This window comes from Thamnophis sirtalis, unplaced genomic scaffold, assembly GCF_051295495.1.
Source record: "Thamnophis sirtalis isolate CommonGarterSnake01/CBP01778 unplaced genomic scaffold, rThaSir2_p1.2 scaffold_13, whole genome shotgun sequence".
Lineage (NCBI taxonomy): Eukaryota > Metazoa > Chordata > Lepidosauria > Squamata > Natricidae > Thamnophis > Thamnophis sirtalis.
Window position 1 is genome coordinate 54,158,618 of NW_028261393.1, and position 23,390 is coordinate 54,182,007.

Consider the following 23,390-nt stretch of genomic DNA (forward strand, 5'->3'; position numbering starts at 1 on the left):
GGAGGCTCTCTGCCTGCTCCTCTCCACTCCTGCCCAGGGGACCAAGGCTGGCCCGGAGGATGGGGAAGAGCTCCGGAAGGACAACGGACCCAGCAATGGGGAAGGAGGATGGAGGCGAAGGGATTCCAGCTCAAGGGAGGAACGGGAGGTGGCGCTGCAATTCGGCCCCCAGTGCCAGGCAGAGGGGGGGGAGGCAGGGAGGAGCCCAGCGCATGCCCATGCTGTTGTGTATCTGTTTAGGGGACCCAGTGGCAGGGAAAGGGCACACATCGCAGGGGGGGTCCCTACGGTGGGGCAAACCACTCCCCTCTTGCAGAGTCTGGGGCTGGCTGGAGAAGCCGGTCGGAAGCAGGGCATCCTCAGCCTTCTGCCCGCTGGCCGGTCCTTTCCCGGAAGTGCTGAGAAGGAAGTGGGCAGAACCGCCTTCCACGTGAGGCCAGTTGGGGCAGGGGAGAAGGGAGCTCTCTTTCCTCTGCCCCCTAGGGATAGGCAACCGATGCCAGCCAGGGCAGCCGTGCCTAGGTGGGAATGCCACACATACACCCCCAAAAAGAGAGGGTACACTCCCAGGGGACTTGCCAGAGAGCCCTTCCGAGTCAATAAGCCCCCCACCCCCCCATCCTGTTGTGGCATGGGGCAGGCCAGGCGCCCCCTGGCGCTCACTCTCTCACTTGCCTCTCTCTGTGCCCTCTGCCAAGACCCCCCCCCGCCTCGCTACCTACCTCCTTTCCTACATATTTTCTTGTTGGGTTTTCGGGCGCATTCCTTGGAAATCCGCTTTACTGTAAAATGAATAAAAGACTACAAAATAACAGGAGGCCCCAGAGGAGGGTGTGGGCATGCAACCCGTCCTTCTCCCCCCCCTCTCCAGCCCCCACCCCACCCCCCTTGGGGCTGGCCACAGGGAGGGCAGAGGGGAGCAGAGCAGCAGCTGCTCCAGGGGCGGGGGGGCGGGATGGGGGGGCCGTCGCTGGAGGCCAGGAAGGGTGCAGGAGAGGAGGGCGTGTCAAGCGTGAAGCTCCCTCCTCCCCGCCCGCCCGGGGGGGGGGGCTGCTGCCCCAGTGCTGCTGCCGCCGCCGAGGAAGAGGCTCCCCTCAGCAGGGACCCCCTTGTGGTGAGGCCGAGTTGGCTGGGGAAGGGGCTACTTACAGTTCCAACGGGAGAGCCCTGGAAAGGAAGGGTTAAGGGGCTCGGCCTCACCACAAAGAGCCCCCCTCCTGCTCCAGCTGCCCCCAGCTAGCCCAGGCCCTCCTCCAACCAGACCAACCAGTGGTACCCTGCTAAGGCTGAGCTCAAGGACTGGGAGAGGTTTGGAAGAGGAAGAGGAAAAGAGAGAGAGAGAGAGAGAGAGAGAACCCACCAGAACTGGCCTGCCAAGGACCCTCTGGAAATGGGGACAGGGGGGATGGAGAGAGAGGAGGGGGGGAGGAGGTCGACCCACAGCCAAGCCTGAGGGCGCCTAAGGCCCCCTGCTGCCCCCCAACCAGCTGGGACGCCCTGCAGCTGACCGGAGGCTTCTCCTGTCTCGCCGACCCAGTTCAGGATGAGGATGATGGTGGCTGGAGGGGTGGGGTGGGGAGGGGAGACGAGCAGAGGAGGAAGGGCCCATGTGGGGAGAGAGCGAGAAGGGGCGCATGGCAGCCGGGAAGGACAAGCGTCATGGCCAGGAAAGGGATGCCCACAGACAGACAGCCATGCGGCGGGAGGAGAGCAAGTGATGGCAGCATGCTGAAACCGCAGAGAGACACGCGTGCACACCACACGCACACACACACATATGACACACGTGACCTGCAGGCACCCCGCTGGGGACTCACCATCCTCGGTGGGGATGTAGATGTTGAGGTACAGACAGTCCTCGTTGGGGTCCTGGATGTAGGTGGCCACAATGTCCAGGTTGGAGGTGAACCAGATGGGGAGCATAATCTCGGGCACGGCGGTGTGGATGTTCTGCGGGCACACCGGGGGGAAGTGGGTGGCATTCCGGATGCCCGACCAGGACTGCGGAGGCTCGGGAGGCAGGAAGCGCTTGTCCCCGATGGGAGGTGCGGCGTAGGGCACCCCCAGGTACTGGTCCACCGGCCCCAGGATCTCGCTGGGCAGGGGCACGCGCACCCCGCGGAGCTTCCCGTAGTGAGTGTTGACGGTGGGCGAGTAGGCCTGGCTCTCCATCCGCACCACGGCCGAGGCGAGGCCCAGGATCCAGAGGGCCAGGTGCGCGCCCCACCCGGCTGCCCCCTTGGTCGCTTGCGAGAAGGGCGGGAGGAGAAGCGGGCATTGGCACAATAGCTGCCACATGGTCTGGGGAGGGCAGCGCTGGGCAGCGGGCCGCAAGCAGATGCAGGGGGCTCAGAGTACCCTCCGAGGGGGAAGGAGTCCGGGGGTCAGGCAGGAGCGGTGGCAGCCGAGGGCCAAAGTCCCACAGCTCAGGAACTCTTCCTCTCTGCGGGTGCAGTTCCTCGGAGACAGGTGGTCCTGCGAAGAGGAGATTGGGGGGGGGGAAGCATGTTAATAGGGACCACTTTGGAGGGGGCGAAGCGCAGCCACACCCAACAAGCCCTCCCTTACAGAAAGAGATGCCAGGTTAACAAGCCACAAGTCAGGCGTCTGATTCTTGGGGAAGACTCAGAGCCCCAAGGATAGGTTCCTCTCTCCACCCCATCTGCAGGGCCACCTTTGGGCCCCAGGACCTCCTCTACCATGGTCTGGGCTGAGGGCTTCCTAGGACCAACATCTCCCAACTGGGGGACACCGGGACCGGATCTTCTCGAAGCTGCTGGGCTTGATTGCAAGAGGGCTCCCCTCCCCACTTAGATCTCACAGGTTAGGTCTCCTCCGGATTCCATCTGCCAGCCAATGTCGGCTGGCGACCCCCCCGGGGGAGAGCCTTCTCTGTTGCAGCTCCAGCCCTCTGGAACGATCTCCCTGTGGAGATCCAGACCCTTATTACCCTCCCGGCCTTCCGCAAAGCCACCAAGTCCTGGCTGCTCCAGCTGGCCGGGGGGGCCTGTGAAATATCCAGCCCCACGGAAATTGTGAATGTTGTGGTTTTGTTTTGAAAGTGTTGTCTTTGTCTAGTTTTCCCCCTTTCCCTTGTCTATTGTGAGCCGCCCGGAGTCCTTCGGGAGTGGGCGGCATACAAGACAAATCAAATCAAATCAAATCACTTGGAGAGCCTCTCAGGGCCTGGGTTACTCCCTCTTCCTCTCCTGGGTGACTTCAGACCCAGTCCTGGGAAACCTGTGCCAGGCGGCTCTGGCCTACAAGGGCCGATTCCTGCTTGTTTTTTTTCATTCCCTTCCGGGGCACAATAGGAGCCCCCCGTCCCCCCATCTCCTCAGCACTCAAGAAGGCCGAGGCAGCTCCTGCTTGCAAAAAAGTGTTTGCAAATTTCTCCAAATTACATAATACCCTTCAAGGGATAAAAGCTGCTCTTTCCCAGGAATTACATCCAGCTGTCTGAATTCTAGAGAGCTGTTTTTCGGCCACGGGCAGCTGGGGCGCATTGGTGGCGGAAAAAGAGAGAAGAAAGCCTTGGAAGACGCTCAAATAATTGCTAGCTCCATCGTTCTTCCCCTTGCGGGTGAGCTCAGAAGAGGCGGGGGGGGGGGAAAGAGTCCCACCGCAGGGAGAGGACAGGCAGAGCTCTGTAGGGGAGGGGAAGCCCACCCTCCTCCGGGATCCGAGTCCCCTTCTGCTGAGCTGTGAAGGAAACGGTACGGAGGACCAAGCAATAGCAATAGCAATAGCAGTAGACTTATATACCGCTTCATAGGCCTTTCAGGCCTCTCTAAGCGGTTTACAGAGAGTCAGCATATTGCCCCCAACAATCTGGGTCCTCATTTTACCCACCTCGGAAGGATGGAAGGCTGAGTCAACCCTGAGCCGGTGAGATTTGAACCGCTGACCTGCTGATCTAGCAGTAGCCTGCAGTGCTGCATTTAACCACTGCGCCACCTTGGCAATCCAGGCAAGGGTCAAGGCTGAGGATGGAGCATCCAGGCAAGGGTCAAGGCTGAGGATGGAGGCCCCCTCAAGTCAAGAGATATTCCTCTGATAATTAAAAATTGGTGTATATATGTCCTGTTTTAGCTAAACATCCATAATATTTAATACCAAAAATTCCATCCTCCATGTATATAGTTTATTATCATTCTCCTTTCTTTATGTAATTATATCGCATATCGTAACATTTCCCCCATATTAGTTAACATTTAACTGTATATAGTTTTATTTTATTTTTTAATAGTGATAATTATTGTGATGAATAACCTTTGTATATGGTCCGAAAATATTTCTAACCTTCCCTTCTCATATCCAATTATTATTTATCATATCAACTCCACATTATATACATTACTATCATTATCCATATTTGATGTTAATGGAGGATTTTATAAACAAGTAGCATGTGGTTATGGATTAAATCTTTGGCATAGTTAAGGATGAAAGATGTTTAAACAACTGTAGTCAACTAAAAGTGGAGGTATGATGATGTCAATATGGTAAACATTTGAGTTAAGATATTTGAATTAATATGAATTAATGGAAGAGATGCACAAAAACATGTTGTAACCAGCTGATATACTTTTTTATAATATATACCTGTGGTTTTTTTTTCTTTTTCTCTTTTGTCTTTCCTTTTTTTCCCCCCTGCCTTGTTTTCTGTTTTTTGTCTTTTTTGTGTTTTGATTTTTTACCCCCACTAGTGTGGGCATGTGTTGTTTATGTAACAAAATAAAAAAAATTAATAATTGGAAAAAAAATTGGTGTATATATGTAGCGACTATTTAGAATATTTTGTTGAAAAATGAAGGAATAAGATTTCTGTTTGAACGTATGAGGTACAAGGATAACAATGAACATAAGCATACCTGATAGTTGATTGGTGGAATTGTGCATAATTGAAAATAGTGATATATAAATATAAATGGTTGGTAAAAAAAATATCTTTTTTCTTCTTTCCCATGGGGATTATATAAAGGTATACTGTTATCAAATGGGACAATCAAGAATGCAAGGGAATTATGACTTATTGCAAAAAAAATAATAATGCTAATTGCAATTGAACATATACTGTACAATGAAAGTGAGGTATTTATTTATATTTATTTATAAAATTTATATGCCGCCCAATCCCGAAGGACTCCGGGATTTAGTTATATACTATTTAGTTATACTAGATGAAAAATCTGCGATGGTAAATGTTATTCGAGAATATGGATGTTAAAACACCTGTAACCAAACGACATGCTGTATGTGATGATGTTTTTTTATTTAAAATTGTTGTGTCTATATGTTGTCAGTGTAATAAAAATAAAAATTTATATTAAAGAAAAAACAACACAGGAATATATCATATTAAAAAAAAGTATATCAGCTGGTTACAACATGTTTTGGTGCATCTCTTCCATTAATTCATATTAATTCAAATATCTTAACTCAAATGTTTACCATATTGACATCATTATACCTCCACTTTTAGTTAACTACAGTTATTTAAACATCCTTCAACCTTAACTATGCCAAAGATTTAGTCCATAACCACATGCTGACATTTCATTTACTTGTTTGTAAAATCCTCTATTAACATCAAATCCTCATATCCTATTTTAGCTGAGCATCCATAATATTTAATACCAAAAGTCCATCTTCCATGCAGTATAGTACGAAAGTTTATTTGTGACCGACTGATACACTTTCTATAGCGTGTAAAGAAGGATGTTGTACTTGTTTTAAATTGAAAATTAAAAAAAAAATTTAATTAAAAAAAAATTATATTAAAAAAAAAGAGATATTCCTCTGGGCGCCAGAAGAGGCAAGACTGGAGCTGCAACAGGGTCAGTCCTTATTTCTAGCGGGACCATAGAACGGGACAGCTGTGAATCAAGACCCCCTCTGAGGCCCAATGAAGCACGTGGTTTTACGCGGACTTCAAAATCAGATCCGGGCAAGAGATTCCCCCACCCAACAGCCCGAAACGGAAGAGGTGGAAAGGCCCTGATAAGGATCGCCCCAATGCCCCATAAAACCACAGGATAAGAACGAGTGGATTGGAGGGGGACTGTAACGGGTGGGGTAGGGGGGCTGGAATGAATGGACCTGCCGTGAGAGGAAGCGCAGAGTTTGGGAGGGGACCCCATGGCCGACACCGGCTTTGAGCATCCTAAGGGCAAACAGCTGGTTGGACTCACTAGCCGGGCGACATTGGAATCAGCAGAGCACGCCGAAGGAAAGGGAGACAGAGGAAGGCCAGATGTGGCTTCCAGGTGCAGGCAGAGAATTATTTGTGCCTTTTGTAATTATTTGTAATATATACAAATTATTTGTATATTGAAGCTGGACCTAGACGCAGCGCGGGTCTCATGGGAAGGGCTGGCCCAGGCCAAGAGAATAGAAGGTCAGAATAGAACGTATCCAGGACATGGAACTTGGGCGAAATTGGATGTCAGCAACTCTGGGGGGGAGGTCAGAGATTCTGCCAAAACCAAAGGAGAAAATTCATCCCCTGAATCCAAGGAATTAGCATGAAAGTCAGAGGCAGGCGGCAGCGGACGAGAGGCTTGGACTGGGCGAAAAAGCGTGCACAGCCCCGAATGCAGATTTGCAGCATCAAACAAGGGAGGACAATGAAAGGTATCCAAAGGCGGGGGGGGGGGAAACATCTAAGATTGAGGAAAATAAACAAAGAGAGGATGCTTTTAGAGACATCAGATAAACCACAGGAAGATCTTCGGCTACTCACGGATAATCATCCACAGCTCTCAACAAAAGCAAACGAGGTTAAAAGAAGATGGGAAGATTGCGCTGCCAACAGGATCACAAAAACGGCAGAAATATTTGGGGAGAAGCAATTTATTCAGGCATTGGCTCCACTGAAAACGGGGCGGGGGGGGGGGAGAGGGGGAACCACAGGCGCTAAACTAGTTACCAGGAGGAAGCACTAGAAGTAACACCCCCTCTCCCCCCCCCAAAAAAAAAATACCCAGTAAAGAAACAGGAATGAAACTGCTACCAGCTCCATGTCAACAAATATGGAGCAGGACTGCAGGGACAAGAACTCCGATGGGCGGCCCGTCGTAAGATGGATGACAAAGAGATGCTCAGAGTGGGGCTTCCTCCTGGCTTGATTGACCCCAGAAAGTTCTTTGACGGTGGAGATCTTGTGGGAGCTGTTAAAGCGAATGGCTGGGCCATCTGGTCTCTCTTGGGGGTGGGGTGGGGGTAACCTTTGCAAGGGACAAGAAGCTACTGTAAGAATTGGATGTGGAGGAATCAAGCGCCTTAAAGACAGGAAGGAAGGAAGGAAGGAAGGAAGGAAGGAAGGAAGGAAGGAAGGAAGGAGGAAGGAAGGAAGTAAGGAAGTAAGGAAGGAAGGAAGTAAGATAGGAAGGAAGAAGGGAGTGAGTGAGGGGGAGGAAAGAAGGAAGGAAGGAAGAAGGGAGGGAGGGAGGAGGGAAGGAAAGAAGGAAGAAAGGAAGGAAGGAAGAAGGGAGAGAGGGAGGGGGGAAGGAAGGAAGGAAGGAAGAAGGGAGTGAGTGAGGGGGGAAGGAAGGAAGGAAGGAAGAAGGGAGTGAGTGAGGGGGGAAGGAAGGAAGGAAGAAGGGAGAGAGGGAGGGGGAAGGAAGGAAGGAAGAAGGGAGTGAGTGAGGGGGGAAGGAAGGAAGAAGGGAGTGAGTGAGGGGGGGAGGAAAGAAGGAAGGAAGGAAGAAAGAAGGGAGAGAGGGAGGGGGGAAGGAAAGAAGGAAGGAAGGAAGAAGGGAGTGAGTGAGGGGGGAAGGAAGGAAGGAAGAAGGGAGGGAGTGAGGGGGGAAGGAAAGAAGGAAGGAAGGAAAGAAGGAAGGAAGGAAGAAGGGTGTGAGTGAGGGGGGAAGAAAGGAAGGAAGACGGGAGGGAGTGAGGGGGGGAGAAGGAAGGAAGGAAGAAGGGAGGGAGTGAGGGGGGAAGGAAGGAAGGAAGGAAGGAAGGAAGGAAGGAAGGAAGGAGCAGGGGAGCCACTCCTCAAGTGCCTCGATCCTAAATCCAATGGATCTTTTGAAACTGAACACCTACGCCTTCCCCGAGAAGCTCTCAAAACATGGACAACTGCGCAAGGGAGATGAGGCCGCAGGGCTGAACATCTACGAGGGAGTCAGCTCTTCCCTGGGTGTCTGCATGTGGTGATGATAGTAACACCCACCAAAATAGCTGGGCCTTTGCTAACACTTCACCCGCTGTGTTTCCAAGCCAGCCCGGGCATCGCTGGGCAGGCAGGGCCATAGGCTGCGTTGGGCCAGCGTGGCTCAGCCACCATTCTTGCTGGCTTCCTACCCAAGGAAGGGGAAGCCTTATGGGACCTGGTGCCTTCCAAATGGCATTCCGGGCCACCTGGAGACGATCGTACCTCAAATGGCACAGAATATAGCAATGCCCTGGTTCCTCTTCTCTCCCAGCGGACACGCTTTACTATAGCTTTCCCAGAAGGAGGAGAAGCAACCACGTCTCTCTCTCTCTCTCGCTCGCTTGCTCAAAAGGGTGAGGAAGGGTCTGTTTGCAGGGCAGAGCACACATCCCTCTTGGAATGCCAGGAAAGTTCCCTCTCTGGGCATCCTTCAAGGTTTGTCCCACTCAGCGACAAGCCTGTCTCCGCGGATGGGTCTAGGCAGAATGATGCCGAGGTCAGTTCCCCGCACGCCTAACTGGGCACGAAGGGCGACCAATGGGCCGTTTGTAGCCCTCTGGAGCGGGGGGTGGGTGTCTCCAACCTGTGGACTTCCAACTCCCAGAATTCCTCAGCCAACTTTGCTGGGAGTTGAAGTCCACCGGTCTTAAAAGTTGCCAAGGTTGGAGACCCCTGTTCTGGAGCAAGGAGAGGGGAAGGCAGAGCCGGGGTGGGGGGCTTGGAAGAGACCTGAGCCCAGAGGCCAGAAGGAGGAAGGCTCTCAGGGAATCCACTCCTGACTTTACTACAAGAAAGCCTCTTCAAGGAAGAAGCCTCCTTCTTGGCTGGGCTTCGGAGCTGCCATCCTCTTCCTAGTAAAAGGGCATCCTTTGCGTTGTGGGGAACTCCCTGGGGGTGGCCCACCAATCCCAGCAGAGACTGCCCCACCTCTGGACCAGTGTTTCTCAACCTTGGCTACTTGAAGATGTCTGGACTTCAACTCCCAGAATTCCCCAGCCAGCGAATGCTGGCTGGGGAATTCTGGGAGTTGAAGTCCAGACATCTTCAAGTAGCCAAGGTTGAGAAACACTGGACTGTCCCAGGTTCTGTGGCTCCAACGGCACTAGAGCCCTGGGCCCGCCAGAGTGCCAGGCCTCAAGAGGGGCAAGGGTGGGCCAGGCTGCCTTCTCCACACCTGGACTGTGGAGCCCCTTCCCCTCCCTAAGGATGGGGGAACCTTTCTGCTCACTCTCCGTCCACCCAGGCCAAAATAAAGAAGCTTCAGTCTAGATAACCTTCCATCCTGGTGAACTTCTGCCTGAGCACAGCCCCCAGCCACACCGCCTTGATGGCTGCCAAGAAGCCTTGGGTCGTGCCAAGGCACTTCTGGGTTTGGCTCCAAGGTGCCCCCCGAAGCCCTGGACAAGCAGCCTCGGGAGGTTGAAGGCAGCTTACCCTGAGCTGGTGGTTTCTGGGTGAGCTGGACTACAACTCCCCTCATCCTCAGCCTGACGCGCTTCATGCAAGAGGTGCACCCTCTTCCCAAATCTTCAGAGCTCCCTAGGTGGACCAGGAGCACAGAGAAGGCGAGACTTTCCCCCAACAGAGGCGCAAACGTGTCCCAAGGAAAAGAAGAGGGGCAGCGAGCGGAAACAGAGGGGACCCCCCCACCCAAGGCGCAAAGGAGGTTTGCCCACAGCCCCTCCTGCGTCCCCCGGCCGCACTTGGCTTCCAGGAGACAAGATGGCTGCAGGGGCCTCCCAGGAGCCGAGGAGAGCAGAGGCATCTGGAATAAGGCGAAGCGAAATCCTCCAGCGGATCACATCTTCCCAGGCTGCCCTCTAAGGAGGAGCTCCAGAGGGCAAACTGCGAGGCCGGGGAAAACAATGGGCCCCTTCAAGGCCTCCTCGGGGCTTTCTGAGGTGAAGAAGAGTACGAGCAGAATCTGGCTGGTGGAAAAGGAAGGAAGGAAGGAAGGAAGGGAGGGAGGGAGGGAGGAAGGAAGGAAGGAAGGGAGGGAGGGAGGAAGAAAGGAAGGGAGGGAGGGAGGGAGGGAGGGAGGAAGGGAGGGATGAAGAAAGGAAGAAAGGAAGGAAGGAAGGGAGGGAGGGATGAAGAAAGGAAGAAAGGAAGGGAGGGAGGGAGGGAGGAAGGGAAGGAGGGAGGAAGGGAGGGAGGAAGGAAGGAAGGGAGGGAGGAAGGAAGGAAGGGAGGAATGGAGGAAGGATGGGAGGGAGGGAGGGAGGAAGGAAGGTTGGGAGGGAGGGAGGAAGGAAGGGAGGGAGGGAGGGAGGAAGGAACGAAGGAAGGGAGGGAGGAAGGAAGGAAGGAAGGGAGGGAGGAAGAAAGAAAGGAAGGGAGGGAGGAAGGGAGGGAGGAAGGGAGGAAGGAAGGAAGGTTGGGAGGGAGGAAGGAAGGGAGGGAGGAAGAAAGGAAGAAAGGAAGGGAGGGAGGAAGGAAGGGAGGGAGGGAGGGAGGAAGGAAGGAAGGGAGGGAGGGAGGGAGGAAGGAAGAGAGGGAGGGAGGGAGGGAGGGAGGAAGGGAGGGAGGGAGGGAGGGAGGAAGAAAGGAAGGAAGGAAGGGAGGGAGGAACAAAGGAAGGGAGGGAGGAAGGAAGGAAGAAAGGAAGGAAGGGAGAGAGGGTCCAGAGACAGAGCAGCCATTCGTCAGCTGCAGAGCCAGTCTCCACCTGAGAAAATGACCTGTCTGGCCAGCTGACATTCCCCATGTTCTCCCCACCATTCAATTCTTAATACAATACAACACAATAGCAGAGTTGGAAGGGACCTGGGAGGTCTTCTAGTCCAACCCCCTGCCTAGGCAGGAAACCCTATACCGTTTCAGACAAATGGCTATCCAACATCTTCTTAAAGACTTCCAGTGTTGGGGCATTCGCAACTTCTGGAGGCAACTTCTGTTCCACTGATTAATTGTTCTAATTGTCAGGAAATTTCTCCTTAGTTCTAAGTTGCTTCTCTCCTTGATGAGTTTCCACCCATTGCTTCTTGTTCTGCCCTCAGGTGCCTTGGAGAATAGTTTGACTCCCTCTTCTTTGTGGCAACCCCTGAGATATTGGAAGGCTGCTATCATGTCTCCCCTGGTCCTTCTTTCCTTCTTGTAGGACAATCCCTTTCGCAACAGAGATTCACACCGCCTGCAAACTCAGGCAAGTCACAACATACAACACACAAACCACAACCAAAGAAGCCACCAGTTGATGCCAACACCTGGGGCTCCACCAAGGAAGCCCGGCACTGGATCCTCCAGCCAGGCCTGCCAGCCTTCAAAGGGGCAGGGAGGGGCTTCCTATTGGCGACTGCTGCTGGCCCAGCCGTGTGCCTGCCAGGGGGGGCAGGTTCCCTGGGGCACAGCCTGGAGAGGTCTGGAGGAACAGCAACCTGTCCGGTCCAGTCTTCTCCCTAGGGGTGCTGGCTGTGCATGATGGGAGAAGTCATCCAACTGTCAGGGGTCAGGGAGACTGCTCTGCTAGGAAGAGCCGATGGGGACGAGCGGCTTCCCTGGTGGGACCAGGGATCAGCCTAGGGACTGTCGGCCGATGGATCTCCTCAGTCACAAAAGGAAGGAAGAAAGGAAGGAAGGGAGGAAGGGAGGGAGGGAGGGAGGGAGGAAGGGAGGAAGGGAGGAAGGAAGGAAGAGAGGGAGGAAGGAAGGAAGAGAGGGAGGAAGGGAGGAAGGGAGGGAGGAAGGAAGGGAGGGAGGGAGGGAGGGAGGAAGGGAGGATGGAAGGGAGGAAGGGAGGAAGGGAGGGAGGGAGGAAGGAAGGAAGAAAGGAACGAAGGGAGGAAGGGAGGGAGGGAGGAAGGAAGGCTGCACCCATATTTACTAGGAGATTTGGGTCTTCCCCCCCACACACACAGCTGCCCCCTTTTAACCTCTGCCTCACTCGAATCTCTTTCAACTGTCTGCAGAGCCCAAAGTCCCAGGCCAGGGGCAATATTTGCCACCACCTCCAAGATTGCACCTCCTGCGCCCGTGCCAGCTGTGGCCTGTTGTAATATAATTCCTTGTGTAGGTGTAGTGGTCACCCATGGCCCAGTTCATAACGGGGCATGCAGAGCCACGCTGAACCACACAGGAGAAAACAAACTCCTAAAACCCCATAACATCCTGATAGTTCATAACATAACATCCTGAGATGTGCCCTACCAATGACGCCCAGGATTTGACCACATATAGACAGAACTTCCCTGAGCAGTAGATTAGAAATTGTACTTTTACAGGCTGTTTTTGACCACATGCTATTGCCCCTCCTGCCTTTGTCCTATCTCAATAAAAGGGGCTCTCAGACCCCCAATCTGGGTCGTCGCTCCATCCCGAGAAAGATCGTGTCCTGTCTTTTCTCCACATTGGCCTCATGGACGAACCACGGGAACATCACAGTGGCCCCTGAGCTGCGCCACCCCCTTTCCACAGGTGGGTTGGGAAGCAGCAGTGCCCGCCACGCAAGGGGCTTCCAGGAGTGCCAGTCAAGGAAGAGGGCTGCTCACACGCCCCTTCCAGGGGCCAAAGCTAACCCACCAACTGCTAAGCCGTCTTGTCTCTCGCCCGGGGCCCAAGGGGGCCTTCACCCTCAACGTTGCCTCCGAGGGCTCCTGGTGAAGAGCAGCCTCTGAAAGCTGCCCCCACTCCCCCATGGAGCGGAAGGCGGTTGAGCTGCTTTGGCTGGCTGGACGTGGGGGGGGGACGCACATCAAGCCCCAGCATCCCTCCATCTTGGCGTTGTGGGGGTCTCCTTCGGGCCACGGCGAGCTCTGCGTGGGAAGGCAGCGCTCATCTCTTTCCAAGACCAATGGGTGTCCGGTGATCCATGCAGGGTGAGGGCGTGCAGGGCTGTGGCCGCAGCACACTCCTCCTCCTCCTCACGGGACAGAACGAAGACTGGGAGGGGGGTCTTTTGCAGGCGCACTGCCCCCTTTTCCCGCCTCCCTTTTCTTAGCCAAGCGCCCTCCAACGGAAGCCCTCTGCTCATTGTCAGCTGCAACAGCCGAGCCACCGAAGCAGAGCCCTCTTGGTGGGGGCCCCCTGCTGGCTCTGAATCCCTGATTCTCAGAGACTTCGGCGTGAAGGTCTCCCCCATATCCCTGGTTCTGGCCCCAGCCAAGTTCCTCCCGGTGGGGACCTCAACACCATGTGGCTCTACGGGGCTCCCCTTGTGGCCCGGGGGCCTTTCGGCTCCTGCTTGCAGCAGGAGAGACGCATGAATTGCTTTTCTGAAACAAAGAATGCAGGTCGCATTCTTCCTGGCAGCAACAGGGGACCAATCTGCCATCACCCACTACAGCTGTCAGTAAGAGCGGTTGCCCACCTGATGACTTGCAGAGGCAGGCTGGTTTTCATCGGAGGGCGGGGGGGGGGGGGGAGAAAGCCATTGTCCCCACACATCTGGAGCCCCCCCTTCCCAGGAAGACAGCTCCCAGCCAATCAGAAGCATCCCTCACCAGCTTTTGATGCTCGTGTCCTTTCCCACATGCTCAGTGTAGCTAATCACACCTTGCAGCCACTCTGTTGTCCGGCAAGAGCCTTGATGGGGAGGGGGAAATGGAGGAGGGGGGGGGCTAAGAAGAAGCAGGGGGTGTCACCCCTCAGGTGGACCGGGGTCTTGGCTGCCCCCCTCTTCCCAGCCACCGCTTCCCACCAGCCGTCCGGTGGGAGCCGCTGCCTGTAGAGGAACCTCTGGTAGCTCAAAATGGCTCTTTCTCCCTGGCACGGATCCCAGAGGGAGGGGCTTTCCCTGAGCCTTGAACTGGAAGAGCCAGGGATTGGAGGGCACTTGGGTGTGGGGGGGTGAACCTGCTACCAACTATACCACCTGCTTGCCACGGGCACTGCCTGCCAGCCTGTCCTCTCTTCTGGTGAGTGGCCACTATGCTTGGGCGCCCTGGGGAGGCGTGGAGAGACGGTCCCTGGAATCCCCCCCCCACTCCTCTGCTCTGCTTCTCTGGGGCAAAGAGGTCAATCGGCTGCAGGCACCCACTCCATGGGTGGGTCCTCTCCCCGCTCAAACCCCATCCCGTGTGGGCTTAGAGGAAGGAGAGGCCGAAAGCCATGGGCCTCCTGCTTCCTCCAGGCCAGGATGGGACTCTCCTGCCTGTGGGAGCCCCAGGGTCCCCTCTGCCCACGGCTGATTCAGCAAGAGCACATGAGACCCCAGGAGTTCCTGGGGCTCCTCCCACAAGGCATGGGGTTAGCCCGGCCCACCTCACAGGGGGGTTGTTTCAGTAAAGGAGCTCGTAAAATGAAGCGCTTGGCAAAGAGAGAAAGTCAGACCTCTGTCCCAACGAGTCATTTGAGGGGGAGACAGAGGAAGGAATCAAATTCCTTCCTTCTCGCCTAACCAACTTTACCCACCAAGCCTGCCATCCATCCCTCCCTCCCTCCCTCCCTCCATCCATCCATCCATCCCAGCAGAGGAAACCCAGCAGGAAGAGGCAGGACTTCTCAGTTCTCCATAAGCAGGAAGAGCATGGGCAAAGTTACCTCCCCCCCTCCCCCCCACCCACCCGACTACCAGCTCTGCCATCTCTGGCTCACCAACTTCTTCCACGACTAGTTTGCCCAGATGGGAGACCCAGAAAGGGCACCAACAACGGCACCCCGTTCTGCCCACAAAGCCCAGCTGCAGTTCCCCATCATCATATTGGGGGGTGGGTGGGCTGCTTGCCAGGAGGGCATTTACCTGGGCACCTCCTGCCCTTGGACTACCTGTTGGCTGTGAACTTACTCACATGTCCCCTTGATTTACATTATGCATGACCCACAAGTCATTCCTGCTCCTGGACAAGGCTGGCAGCGCCCAGGTTTTTTTGGGGGGAGGGGGGCGCTGGGATTATGAGCCCCTTAGGAAAAGAGCCACGGGGGAAGATGTGTGGGCTTTCTCCAGTGGGCATAAGGAACAAACTGGCTTTCTTGGAGCAGGCCACCCCCCCCCAAAGAAAGTAAAAGACAGGCTCAGCCCAGTTTATGCTCCCCTCAGAGCTGTTCTTCCCCCAAAGGCAGAGGAACAAGTTACTAGTCCTTTGGATGACACGGTTTGAACAGCAGGCACCACTTCGCTTCTCGGTCTGCCTTTTCCTGGCAGTCTTGGCCAGAGGCACAGGTGGGGAGGGCCGCCCCCCTTCCTGCCATTACCCCAGTCCTCACTTTGCCCCCCCTAGGCGTCCGGAAGGATCTCCGGATTTTGGGGGGGGGTATTCACTGGCCAAAGGGAGCTAGGCTGGGGTGGGGGGCAGCCCAGACTTTGCACCTGCCAGCTCGGTGGGCTGAGGCTCATGTTCAAGGTGCCTCGGCCCCTCCAGCACCAGAATGGACCTGCAGGAACTTTGGTAGGGGGAGAAGCCGAGGCACATCCCCCTCCTCAACAGATCATCGCCCGGGAGAAGCTACGCTCCGGGGCCCCTTCTCCCTTCCGTCTCAGTGCCCGGAGCAACCGCGGCGATGCCCGCAGCTGAGGCTGCCCCTGGAGGCGGCGGCGGAGGAGGAGGAGCAGCCCCACCCGGGCCGGAGAGGGCGTCGAAGCAGCCGCCCCACTCGCGCGTCCCCTGCTCCGGGCGCCCCGTCCTTGGCTGCAGAAGCAGCAAGAGCCGCCGCACAGGGGAGGCACGCGGGGCCTGGAAGGGGGGGGGGAAGCAGCCTCCTCCTCCTCCTCCTCCTCCTCCTCCCCCGCTCGCCCCCCCCTCCGCCGAAATGGGGGTCCTCTGCCTTCCTCTTCTGCACCGTCACCATGGCAACGCCAGAGACCGGTCGCCGCAGCAGCGGCAGCCCCCCTCCGCGCCCCCGCGCCTGCTCCATCCTCGCCTAACCGGCGGGCGATGAAGGGAAGGGGGGGGGGAGAGAGGCGGGAGGGGGGCTGCTGCAGCTGCGGGGGGGGGGAGCCAGGGGGAAGAGCGGTGGGCTGCCCTCGCCCCCCCCCGCCCGCCCCTCGTTCTCGTCCTTCGCCTCCCCCGACGCCCCTCCCGCTGCTTACCCGCCGACGCGCTGCTGCTGCTGCTGCTCCCGTTGCTCCTGCGGCGGCGGCGGCGGCGGTGGTGGTCCCGCGGCAGCCATGCCGGGCCGGCGCGGGAGGAGCCGGGGCGGCGGAGGCGGCGGCGGCGGCGGGAGGGGGCGCGGAAGGTCTCCTGCAACGGCCGCCGTCAGCGCCGCCGAAGTCCCCGCCCCGCGCGCGCCCCCGGCCGACGGGCTCCCAGAATGCGCGGGCAGCGGCGGCGGCGCGAGCGAGCGAAAGAGGGAGGGGGGCGGCGGGGAGGGGCGGCGGCGGCGGCGAGGGAGGGAGGGCGAGTGGGAGCTTCCTCCGGCCGAGGCGGCCCTTCGGCGCGGGGGCTGCCGGGCGCGGGGAGGGGCGTCTCCGGAGTCCGGGCCCCCCCCCCCTCCACCGGCTCAGACTCCTCGCGGGAAGCCGCCTGGGAGCCCCCGCAGCAGGTGGCAAGCAGGAGCCCACCCGCCTGAGCCCGCAGCCCCAGAGCCCCCCGGGCGCGATGGGCGAGCCGGCGTGGTCTTGCACGGCGGCTTTCGGCCGGTCCCGGGAGGGAAGGACGGAGGGTCTGCCAGCAATAGCAATAGCAATAGCAGTAGACTTATATACCGCTTCATAGGGCTTTCAGCCCTCTCTAAGCGGTTTACAGAGAGTCAGCATATTGCCCCCAACAATCTGGGTCCTCATTTTACCCACCTCGGAAGGATGGAAGGCTGAGTCAACCCTGAGCTGGTGAGATTTGAACCGCTGAACTGCTGATCTAGCAGTAGCCTGCAGTGCTGCATTTAACCACTGCGCCACCTCGGCTCTTAAAGCGCTGGGGGGGGGGATCCCGTTCTTCCCGGATCCCCGAGAGAAAGAGCATCAGGGGCCACCCGCCGCCCTCCTGCCTTTGGGGGCGCTTCCCCCCCTGCTCCGGCATCGGGGCGCCTCCACCTCCAGCCAAGTAGCTGCCCCGGGAGATTTGTGGGTTCGGTTGCTGTTCTAGCAGTGGAAAGTAGGGCAGTTTGGGGCAGGGAAGGGCACCGAGTGGGCCTGGGGGGGACGGAGGGACAGGACAGACGCTTCCCCCCTTTCTGTTCCATAGAACAGGCTTCCATGCAGCAGGGACTGGGGGGCATCGAAACAGAGGGCAGCTGGTCCTGCTCAGGCTCTGCTTGGAGAGACCATCCCACCTAGGCCTGACCTGGCATGGCCCCGGGAGTCAAGCTGCCCCATGTGTTAGCTGCTTGTCCTGCCTTCTGAGGCCCCACCTGAACCCCATCTGCTCTCCCTAGATCTCAGCAGCAACCTCCCCCCATCATCTCCACTTGTCTCAGCCCCTCCTTCCCCACGAGCCCATTCCCACGACCCACCCTCCTTCAACAGCTGTCTTGGAATCTCCTCTGGATGGAAGAGTTGGTCTCTAAGGCACGGCTGGTGGGGAATTCTGGGAGTTGGCGTCCACTCCTCTTAAAGCTGGCAAGGTTAAGAAACACTGTCCTGAGAAATAGGGAGAAATCCCATGTGGGCAATTGGTTCCACCACAAAACCAAGGTAGACAAAAGCGCGCTCGACGAAAGCGCGTACGTGACGTCATCACAGCGCGACGAAAACAGCACGCTGTGAGCGGTAAACTTAAAATTAACGCGAAAACCTTACCCTAACCCACCCAAACCTAACCCTAAACCTAACCCTAAGCCTAACCCTTAACCTAACCCTAAACCTAACCCTTAACCTAACGCTAAACCTAACGCTAACCCTTAACCTAACCCTAAACCTAACCCTAACGCTTAACCTAACCCTAAACCTAACCCTAACCCTTAACCTAACCCTAAACCTAAACCTAAACCTAACCCTTACCTTTATGTGAATCGGCTTGTTTTAAAAGCGCTTTTTAAAGCGCCCTTTTTTTCTCCGCGGTCGTATTTGTCGCGCTGATGATGACGTCACGTACGCGCTTTAATCGGGCGCGCTTTAGTGGACCGCGGTTTTGACGGGTCACGGGGCAATTCCTAGACACGCAATAGAAAACATAAATATAGTACAAAAACAGGATGTAATTACATACATATAGCTTCTCACCTTAGAAAATATTACAATTAAAACCCTTTGAATGTACTAAAAGAAGAAAAGGCAATTCAAACATGGTTTCAGTATGGCCAGTTACAGGCCAGATGGAAAAAAGATCAAAAAAACGGTTTTACGCAAAATTGAGGATAATTTACTAAAACAAATTAAGGATCAAAGTCCAATGCATATAAAGAGACTATATAATGCATTAATAGAAATGGATTCGGAAACAGAATTAGTTAAAGACTGTATGATAAAGTGGGCACAAAATTTTGAAGAACCAATAATGTTGGATACATGGGGAAAGATTTGGGTGAGAAATGTAAAATTTACACAAGCCCAAAATTTGAGAGAAAACTTTTATAAGATGTTTTATAGATGGCATTTAGATCCTAAAAAACTGGCCTCTATGTATCCGAATTTACAACCTAAATGCTGGAGATGTGATTGTCTCGATGCTACATATTACCATATATGGTGGGCTTGTAAAAAGGTAAAAGCATTTTGGATAAAAATATGGTGGATTATGCAAAATGTTCTTTAAAAAAGGATAAAGTTTACCCCTCAGTTATTCTTGTTAGGTATAACTACAGATTGTACAGTTATAGAGACTAACTTGATTTTGCATTTAATAACCGCAGCAAGACTGTTGGTGGCGCAATACTGGAAGAAGGAAGATTTGCCTACAATTCAAGAATGGAAGTTAAAAGTAACAAACCTAGCAGAGATGGCTAAAATATCAAGGATCACTCAAACGAGAGATATAAACTGGAGTGAAGAAGACGGATTGACTATACTCAAAACAAATATGGGACTAAGAAATTCCAGATAGTTTATGACTGAAGAAACAAGGAATGATATAATCTGTTCAGAGCTAGCCTAGCAAAGAGGAGTTAAAGCACAAATGAAAGATGATACTAACTTTTTTTTTAAAGTTTATCTTAGAATATCTTTGTTAAAGATTTATACCCTGTATTGGTTCTGGGAAGTCGGGGGTGAGGGGAAGGTAGGGGGGGTTAGGGTGGGGAGGGTAGGGGGAGGGAGGTAAATATTTGTAAAAGTTTTTTTCCCCAAAATTTTCAATAAAAAAAAGAAATAACAAAGGTTAGAGGGGAGGGAAGGAGGACAGTAGGGAAGTCAGGATGGAGAGGAGAAAGGAGAGGAATAGGAAAGGCAGAAGAAGGGGGGAAGGATAAAGAGGAGGAAGAGAAAGAAGAGAAGGGAAAGAAGGTGGGAAGAAAGAAGGAGAGAAGAAAGAGAAGAAACGGGGAGGAAGGAGGGAGGGAAGAAGAGAGGGTAGTAAAGAGGGAAAGAGGGAGGGAAAGAAAGAGAGAAGGAGTGTTGAAAGGAAGGAAGGAAGGAGGGAGGAAAGGAGGGAGATTAAGAGAAAAGAAAGGAGAGAAAGAGGAAGGGAAGGAGGGAAGGTATGTGAGAAGGAGGGGGGGATCGAGGGAGGGAAAGGAGGGGGAAGGAAAGGAGGAAAGGAGAAAAGAAAGGAGGGAAGGCAGGGGAGAAGGAAGTAAGGGGGGGAGGGAAGAAAAGGATATGGAAAAGAAGAAATGAGGGAAGAGAAGAGGGAGGGAAGGAATAAGATACCTAACCTTTGATGTTTATAATGATTTGATAGTATGGGAATATCTCGAAATGTAGTTGTATTGTTTTTTACAAGTTATGGATGTTGTATTTTCGTTTTACCAATAAAATCTTACTACAAATAAAATAAAAAAAAGGCACAAATCAGCGCCAGTGTGAATGTTGCAAAGGAAAGACACCAAAAGGCCTTTTATTTCAGGCCCACCTTGAAATCCTGAGCAAAGGAGTGGGGGACGGACCCCTTGTAGAGTATCTCCGATCCCTTTCCTTGCAGACTGACCAAACTCCAGCCGCCAGGAGGGAGGGGGCCCTGGCGGCTGCTTCTACCTGGCCATGGTGCTGTCCAAGGTGCTATGTGCTCATCGCCCCCCCCCCTCCTTCACTCCAGTTTCCTGCTCTCTTCCGACCAGATTGATCCAAGGGGCCGGATTTCCTTCAGGGGGAAAAAAGAAAATCTTTTCCCATTAAAGAGACCTGCTTTTCCTGTAACTTTCTCTTTTAAAAAAATAAAAATAAATGGTGCCCCCCCCCTGCTTTGGGTTTGATGCTATAGGGAGTGATGCTCCTTTGGTTAAATTTAGCCTTGCTAATTGCTCCCTCCGTAGATTTCAGCTTCTCTCCCACCCAGTTCACTGAGGCATGCTAGCCCGATCTGGATCACAAACGGTCTCAAAAGAGGAAATTGACCCAGTGGGTCTCGTTCTGCCCCTCTCTGGCCCCAATTCTGGAGACAGGACTCTCCAGAGGGGGAAGAGGCCCCCGGCTGCCTACGTCCAGTCCTCTAGGCTAAGAAAGAGTCCCAAAAAATGAGACAAAAGGGCAGGGAGTTAGGCAGGGGCTGGGCTAGTGGAGCAGCTGAACTCCAGGTTGGGATGGGAAAGCCAAGCACTCCGGGAGTCTCCTTTCAGATCTCCAAACTCGGTCAAAGCAAAGAAGGCGATTAATAATGAACAAGGTAGACGCCCATTTCCACCTATGCTCCATCCGAGGGAAAGGCTCCGTATTTCATGGAACTGGGCCAGGGGATTGAAAGGATCAGCGCCTGTAACAAAAGGGGACACCTTTTTGTCCTTCCTAATGGGGCAGTTTCTTGCTGTGCTTTTCATTCTCCGGAAGGGATGAGAACAACGGCTGGTCTCTGTCAATCACACAAAGTCCTCCTGGATCCTGTAGCCCAATTAAGAGTTTCTGAAATTTCACTCCGGACAAAACCTGCCAGGGCTGTAAATTGCCCTCAGATATAAGGGGAACAAAATCCCTGCAGCCAGTTTTAATAGTTCTGCCCATCAAGCGTTAGCTTGCAAGAGTCACATTTCCAAGCAATAATGTAAAAACCTTATGGGCAAATGATAAAAAAAAAAAGATTATAATAATAATGATGGAAACATAGGAAAAGATACGGGTAAGAAACGTAAAATTTACGCAAGCCCAAAACCTGAGAGAGAATTTCTACAAGATGTTTTATAGATCCTAAAAAATTAGTTTGTATGCATCCGATCTTACAACCTAAATGCTGGAGATGTGATTGTGCTGATGCTACGTATTATCACATATGGTGGAACTTGTAAAAAAGGTCAAAGCGTTTTGGATAAAAATATGGTGGATTATGCAAAATATTCTTAAAAAGAGGATAAAGTTTACTCCTCAGTTATTCTTGTTAGGTATAATCACAGATTGTACAGTTATAGAGACTAATTTGATTCTGAACTTTACAACGGCAGCAAGACTGTTGGTGGCGCAATACTGGAAGAGGGAAGATTTCCCTACTATTCAAGAATGGACGTTAAAAGTAACAAACTTAGCAGAGATGGCTAAAATATCAGCATACCTCAAGGATTATTCAGATGAGAAATACAAGCTGGAATGGAGAAGATGGATTGATTACATTCAAAATAAATATGGGACTAAGAAATTTCAGATAGCTTATGAATGAATGAACAAGGAATGTTACAACTTACCTAAAGTTAGCTTTACAAAAGGGGAGTTAAAGTATAAGTGAGGGATGACACTAAAGTTAGTTAGTTTATTTTAGTATATGGTTGCTAAATGTTTATACCCTGTATTTGCTTTGGGAGGTTGGGGGGGGAATGTGGGTTTGGGGCAGTGGTGGGTTTCAAAAAAATTTGGAACCTACTCTGTGGGTGTGGCCTCCTTTGTGGGAGTGGCTTGCCGGCCATGTGACCTGGTGGGAGTGGCTTGTCAGCCATGTGTTCTCTCTCTCTCTCTCTCCTTCCTTTTGTCTCCCTGTCCCTTTTTTCTTTTTTTCTTTCATCTCTCTCTCTCTCTTTTTCTTTCTTTCTTTCTTTATTTCTTCCTTTCTTTCTCTTTCTCCCTCTCTCTGTGTCAGTCAGTCTGTCTGTCTGTCTGTGGGGGGGGGCAGTGGGGGGGTTTCAAAACATTTTGGAGCCTCTTCTGTAGGTGTGGCCTGCTTTCCGGGTCCACTGGTGGAACCTCTTCTAACCTGTTGGGTAGATTTGACGAACCGGTTCTACCGAATAGGTGCGAACTGGTAGGAACCCACCTCTGGTTTGGGGGGGAAGGGAGGGAAGGGGGAAGGTATATAATTGTAAAACTCATTAAAACTTTTAATAAAAAATAAAAAAAATAGATTTAAATCTTGATTAAGGCAGTTTATGAATTCTTAAATAACATAAATTTCTACCTCTCGGCTCTAAAGCTAAATCAACCATAAATGCTTCACAATATACAGCATAGGAAAAGTCAATGCGCTGCTGATAATTTCCCTTAGCAGAGAGTTCCAGGGACCACAACTGAAGCACCTGGTAAATGCAACCATGAATGGACCTTTTTCAAATTCACACGTCCGGGTGGATCCGTTCTTGAACTTCCTGTTTGAAGCCCACCCACCCAGATTTTTCTCTCCAACAGTTGAGGGGATTAATATTAGCTTTATTGCCATCCTTACACCTTTTGACACGCTGACTTAATAGCATGGCGTGCTATTATGATATGGGGTGGACGTGCGAGGCCGCAAAAAAATATCGGACAAAAATGAATAATACCAGAAACATACAATAAGGACTTGAAATACCTGATCATAAATGTTTTAACAGCTGCTAGAATTGTATTTGCCAAAAATTGGAAAAACGAGAAAGTACCATCACAGGAGGAAACTATTCGGAAAATAATGGAATGTGCCGAAATGAGTAAGCTTACATTTGAAATTAGAGAATGAGAGGATGAGCAATATTATAAAGTATGGGACTTGTTTTACCAATGGTTAGATTAAAAAAATCTGGGAATGAAACTGTTTACTTATGCAGTAATAGAAAGTTATAGTTATTGTTATGAAGTTTTTTTCCTTCTTGTTATGATATAGAGCACTATTCACGTGATATATAAAGGACAATAATGATCTCAATGTATAAGAGTGGGATTATTTGAACACTTTGGTATAATTGCACGTAGTGACCATTTTATATTAGAAAGATCTTTGTATATTAAATGGACCAATGATGATGTAATGAACAATTGATATGCATATGATTTGAAATACTTAAACACTTATATGGATTAATAATTAATAATGGGAAACTATTTTTGGAAATCTGGATGATTGGTGACATTATGGTCAATTGAAAATATAGAATGTAT

General features: G+C 52.6%; 1 protein-coding gene across 3 annotated transcripts in view; it reads right to left on the reverse strand.

Moving 5' to 3' along the window:
* NLGN3 (neuroligin 3) overlaps window positions 1-16,294 on the reverse strand; it is a 38,518-nt gene extending 22,224 nt beyond the window's left edge. For 2 of the 3 annotated variants that reach the window (XM_087726993.1, XM_087726992.1), the window contains exons 1-2: window positions 16,125-16,294; window positions 1,818-2,475 (exon numbers count right to left, since the gene is read on the reverse strand). In XM_087726993.1, coding sequence (XP_087583119.1) covers window positions 1,818-2,298 — 481 coding nt within the window. In that variant the 5' untranslated portion in view covers window positions 2,299-2,475; window positions 16,125-16,294. Of the gene's footprint in view, window positions 1-722; window positions 783-1,817; window positions 2,476-16,124 lie in introns of all 3 variants that reach the window. The other variant, XM_087726991.1, reaches the window with a different exon arrangement.
* Between the last annotated feature and the right edge of the window lie 7,096 nt (window positions 16,295-23,390).